The sequence below is a fragment of the Arachis hypogaea genome, chromosome 7 (assembly GCF_003086295.3).
Source record: "Arachis hypogaea cultivar Tifrunner chromosome 7, arahy.Tifrunner.gnm2.J5K5, whole genome shotgun sequence".
Lineage (NCBI taxonomy): Eukaryota > Viridiplantae > Streptophyta > Magnoliopsida > Fabales > Fabaceae > Arachis > Arachis hypogaea.
The window spans coordinates 34,500,850-34,506,645 of record NC_092042.1 but is presented as its reverse complement, the minus strand read 5'-3'; the positions used below and the strand labels follow the sequence as shown (position 1 = coordinate 34,506,645).

The 5,796-nt window shown below is 35.5% G+C and overlaps 1 protein-coding gene across 1 annotated transcript; it reads right to left on the bottom strand.

The window, feature by feature from the left end:
- Positions 1–1,121: 1,121 nt before the first annotated feature.
- Positions 1,122–5,035, bottom strand: LOC112702925 (phosphoglycerate kinase, chloroplastic). Its single transcript, XM_025754162.3, has 6 exons — positions 4,267–5,035; positions 3,151–3,228; positions 2,766–3,026; positions 2,159–2,476; positions 1,831–1,989; positions 1,122–1,557 (listed from the first exon to the last, which is right to left on the bottom strand). The coding sequence occupies exons 1-6, from the start codon at positions 4,705–4,707 to the stop codon at positions 1,348–1,350; spliced, it is 1,467 nt and encodes a 488-aa protein (XP_025609947.1). The 5' UTR covers positions 4,708–5,035; the 3' UTR covers positions 1,122–1,347.
- Positions 5,036–5,796: the final 761 nt, after the last annotated feature.

Sequence of the window (5,796 nt, the reverse complement as noted above, 5' to 3'; positions counted from 1 at the left end):
ATAGACACATATATGGTATAATGAAAATTCACCTACACTTTTTGGTTAACCCACTCAACCAATATCGAAGGTTTTAGAATCCCTGTTACCTACTCCCAAAAGATGGTAAGCGTGCAATTCTGATATATAAATAGAAGCCCTCAAAGCAGATTCTGAAGGGATTATACTACAGCTTGGACTGCCTGATGATCAAAGAAGACGTTATTTATGGAACTTATGCTAAAGTTACCAAAGAGTAGACTGAATAAAGAGCAACATATCCCGAAAAAAAAAAAGGAAGAGAGAGAGAAAGAAAGAATAAAGAGGAAAGTAACAGTTCAGTTGTTTGTGTGATATTCCCCACATTGCTATATAATGTAACGTTCATGACGGAGGTGTGACAGATTAGAAATATAATTCCTTTTGCAAGTTCAATAACAAATATCTTAATATGTGGTAGGCAATAATATTGAAAAAGATGGGACGCGTCTCAAATCTGGTGGCTCAAAATCATTGATTGGAAACAAGAGACAATAGTTGACTGGGTGAGAAATGTGAAGACTGGTGTACAAGGCAAAAATTATGGAGCTCAAGTTTTTCATGTGATCCACTTCTTTTTTTCAATCATAATGCCTTCATATCCATACACACATTATTTGTGACCCTAAGTCACAGGACTTTACAATCATGAATTTACCAGCTACTACTACTGGTGGTAGAGTTCGGGCTAAAAGGCTTTTATTCACAAGGAACTCTCAATTCTGTCCATCGTTATCATATCAAATCTGGTAGGCTAAAATTTGTAAAATTATGTTCAGTACAACCTGCCTCACCTCCAAAAGCTGAAACTCTATAGTTAGTCTAAATTACAGCCAACATTCCTTAATTGATTTGTTATGCGTAGGGTGGTTAATGTCACGTTTATAGAAGGTGTCTATCATATTTTACAAAATTCAAGAGTTAAGTATCATATAATATAACTTTCAAAAGGAATTAGTGTATATTCATACAAATAGAAATAGGTTTAACATGCAATAACCACCTAGTTTCAAATAATTTGGTGGAATTTAACCAAAGCTAAAAGCATGCTGTACCAGCGACAAACTTGAGATAGTGTTCAAGATCAAGGTTGACCAAAAAAATTGCAGAAATTCATGGATGATTATTATTATTATTTGAATTTATGGCTCTCAGCCTGGGTTTACAGTTACACGCAATTTGTGTGAGAAGCAAAATAACTCAACATGATAAGATTTACACTAAAGATATACTCGGAAAGGTCCTACAATATGCTCTTTTACAAGGTTGTGAGAGAAGCAGAGAACATGGACACCAAGGATGAGAAAATTATTCGAGCTGAAAATTGTCTTACACGGCAACTGGTGTGGCTTCATCGAGGGCAAGGACACCAGGAAGCTCTTTTCCTTCCAGCAACTCCAAACTGGCACCACCACCTGTGGATATGTGGCTCATGACATTTGCAACTCCCACTTTCTCCACGGCCGCAACGGAATCTCCTCCTCCAATAATTGTGGTCACACCCTTTCCGCTGAGATCAGCCAGCTTCTTTGCAATAGCCTGAAAGAAGGGCAGGAAACTTAAAATAAAATTAAATAAAAAATACATATAATAATGTACTTGGCTGAGAATATGCTGTGGCAGCTTCAATTAATTATTTAATATGGTATAAAATAAAATGGACAACTAGGTAGGTTACACATCAACTGTGTCCATCACATTTTTCACTCCAATTTTACCCAGAACTAAAAATACAAGAAATTTTATACCAGCTGTAAACATTATTAAACATATAATATGAACCATTTTCAATATGCTGGTATTCTTGCATACCTCTGTCCCAACAGCAAATTTGTCAAACTCAAAGACTCCCATTGGCCCATTCCATATAATGGTTTTGGTAGTTTCCAATGCTTCGTTGAATGTTTTAATAGACTCTGGACCAATATCCAGGCCCATCCAACCGTCAGGGATCGCAGACGCTGGCACAACCTGAAAATGGTTTAATGTAAAAATAAATTCTTGCTCCAAAAGTTTCATAACAAAAGAACAGAACATTTTAAGGATCAAATGATTCTGTGCAGCATCATTAAGTGGTTAAGGTTCAACTAACCAGGTCTTCCAGGAAATAAGATATCTAAAAGAAGCTTAGAAAACAAACCTTGCTGTTTGCATCGGGAGCGAATTTGTCTGCAATCACCACGTCAGATGGTAACAAGAGAGACACGCCCTTTGCCTTGGCTTTTGCAAGGAGAGATGTAGCAAGATCTAACTTATCTTCCTCTACAAGGGAAGAACCAACTGAGAGACCTTGTGCCTTGTAAAATGTGAAGATCATACCTCCTCCAAGTAGAAGGATGTCACATTTTTCGAGAAGGGATTCAATCACTCCAATTTTGGATGAGACCTTGGAACCACCCACAATGGCAGCAAATGGCCTCTTTGGGTTTGATACAGCCCCAACAAGGTAGTCAAGTTCCTAAACATGGAAAGATCAAGTGAAAGTTAATTATTAAAGAATTCACAATACATATATATACATATACATATAAAGTTAAAAAAAAAACTGAGTTAACTTCTTTCCCCTGAAGCCTTTTTCAGGGAGATGTGAGGTTTCATTTCTCAACAATAGATCAAATTTATAATACAAAAATTGTAATAAAAGTTATACTATTGAAGTTCACAAGCTTTGTTTGGATAGTCTTCAAAAATGTTCGGCTCAACTGTACATGATAATGAAGTAATAGCGAAGAGAGAGCTAAACACACCTTTTGCAAAAGAAAACCAGCAACGGATGGCTTGAGGAATTTAGTGACTCCCTCTGTTGATGCGTGTGCCCTGTGAGCAGTACCAAATGCATCATTAACATATAGATCTGCAAGAGCAGCAAGCTTCTTCGCATGCTCGGGGTCATTCTTTTCTTCCTCCTTGTAAAACCTCACGTTTTCCAGAAGAAGAACACCTCCATCAGGAAGTGAAGCCACCAACTTCTCTACTTCGGGACCAATACTGTCATCAGCCTTGACAACCTACGAAGCACCAAGATTCAAACAGATAAAGACAAGAATATTGCATAACTATCCACCAAATATCTCATCATCAGGAATTTTTTCCCCTTCTCTGTTCTCCAACTTACTCAAGATATAAACATACCTGGATACCAATGAGTTCAGAAAGACGCGGTACAAGAGGTGCCAAGCTGAACTTGGGAGTGACACCCTTCGGTCGTCCCTGGAAATTTCACAACAAATCACAATGATTCAGCTTACAACTTCAACCAGTGCTTATATAGATCTACTCATCTCTCTTGCAACAAAAAATAAAATTAAAAAAAGAAAAATTAGATTTATGTCATGGAAGCCAGCACCGATAACAATTTTATAAGCTTATAACAGAAGTGGAAAGCCACATAAAGTATAGAGTAGACGATGGATTCGAATGATCCGAGCACTCCTTTTGAATATGAAGATCACACAAAAATGAGAAATCGGACTGTTTTTCCACATATAGCAGCACCTTTGCTTCTGCTTGATTATCATGGACTAGCTAAAATCCACTTTCATAGCCACCAAATACATTAGAACTATTACTGAGAAATATCGAAAACTATACATAGACTGATGAACTAACCATTACTCTACATGACTACATGCATTGCAAGTAAAATTCAACATAGAGAATCCAGATTAACACGTTTGAAAACCAAAGACCCCAAAAAGATCAATTTACAATTATGAAACACTGAAACCAGAATCTGTCATCTACCATCAATGTAATACACCAAGTGGCTGAAAAAGACTAGCATTAGAAGTCCAGAACCCTTATATTCACAAACTACATGTCTGATTCACTTTTTTGTCATTAAAATTAACAATTAGGTATCCGATGTTGCAAAATGTTGATCCAATCAGTAACTTGAACCAAATTTGCAACTTTAGAAACTAAATTACTAAATTAATTTTACAGAATACTGAAGCAAGTATACATTTTATTTTCTGTAGTCCCGTATCTGTCTCCCTATCTCTCTATTTCTGTTTCGAACACAAAATCTAAAGGCTGCCTTCACGAACAAAATGACATTCACCATTCAGAAAACCGAACTGAACACCCCAAAAAAGAAAAAATTTACAGAAACAAGAAGTCAAATCCAGCATAAAAACGATGAATCTAGCATACAAACTTAGGTCCAACTAACATTTTAACAGAAAAAAACAAATAGTCATATTGAATGTAACAAAAAGAGCAGCTGAAACTTGAGGACATTATTACCAAATGACTAGAGAGAATGACTTTGGCACCATTCTGGATGAGGTGCTTGATGGTGGGAATGGCGGCACGGATCCTAGTGTCGTCGGTGATGTTCTGGTTATCATCAAGTGGCACGTTAAGGTCAGCCCTAACAAACACTCTCTTTCCTTTCAAGTCAGCAGCGGTCAAGTCCCCAACGCTCTTCTTCGCCATGGAAACAACGGCCCTCACTCCCTTCCCGGACGACGCCGAGCTGATCCTTGATGCCACGTGGAGGGCCAGGAGCGGGTCCGCCGCGGCGAAGCCCAGGCGGCGGAGGCCGGCTGAGCGGAGGCGGAGGCCGCTGGATGTGGTGGTGGGAGAGAGATGGAGGAGGGAGGAGCGAGTGGAGGATGAGGAAGTGGAGGAGTTGGTGGTTGAAGAGAGGAGAGAGAAAGTCGTTGGGGATGCTGAGGTGGCCATTGTTGAGAGAGAAAGTTATTAGTGTGAGAGAGAGTGTTGTTGTGGTGTTAGTGGGAGTTAACGAGAGCAAGAAGAAGGTGAGGGGTTTTGTGAGGGTGTACAAGTGTGGTAGCTTTTATGTGGATGTGAGATGCGAGGGCGTTTGTTTGTGGACGTGAAGAGCAAAGGCTGGAAATGATTGGGTATCGTGAGGGGATTTTGGATTTCTTCTTATCGTTGAGGAGAGGTTCATGTCACTCCTTGCTTTTCACTCATATTCTCAATCACACCTATATATCTTTTTTTTTTTTTTCTTGATTATTTTATGTTCGTATAGTTTTCTTTTCCCTTTTATCGGGTGCACATGTTTTTTTAGTTTTATGATCAAATATATAATTTGATTCTTAGAATCTTCTTGCTCCATTTGAAAAAAAAAGTTGTTTAAAAAAATATTACGTGAACATAAAGAATATTACTAATTAATTAGTACATATTTTTATATAAATAATATTATTCAATGTAAATTCATTTAAAATTAATTAAAATAAATAAATTATATTACAAAAAAATCAATTATTTTAATATTATTGATTTGGAATATAGTATAAATGATTTAATTGACATATAAAGAATGCAAAAAAATTTACACTTAATAATGATAGAGTAAAAAAATTTCATGCATATTATGTTAATTTTTTTTAATCTGTTTTATATTAGATAATATTATTTTTTTTAAGTGAAAAGTCTCATACATATCTTATTAATTTTTTTATTATTAATTTGTTTTATATTAAATAATATTATTTTTAATTTGTTGATTGGTTTTTATAATCTCATAATCCAATATTGTTACAACTTTCATGATTACTTTTTTTCTTTCTTCTTATACTTCTTGGGATATGTAATATTATTTTTTATATATATATTTTTTTTAAACTATTTTATTTTATTAAAATTTCTAATTTATTTTATTTATTTTTTTACATTGCAAATTTTAGAATTTAAAAATCTCAGGTTTAAATAATTCCAATAATATGATCGAAGAAGTAGTTTAAGAGAATAAATTTAAATTTGGATATATAATTTATTGAGTGTAACTGAAATAAACAT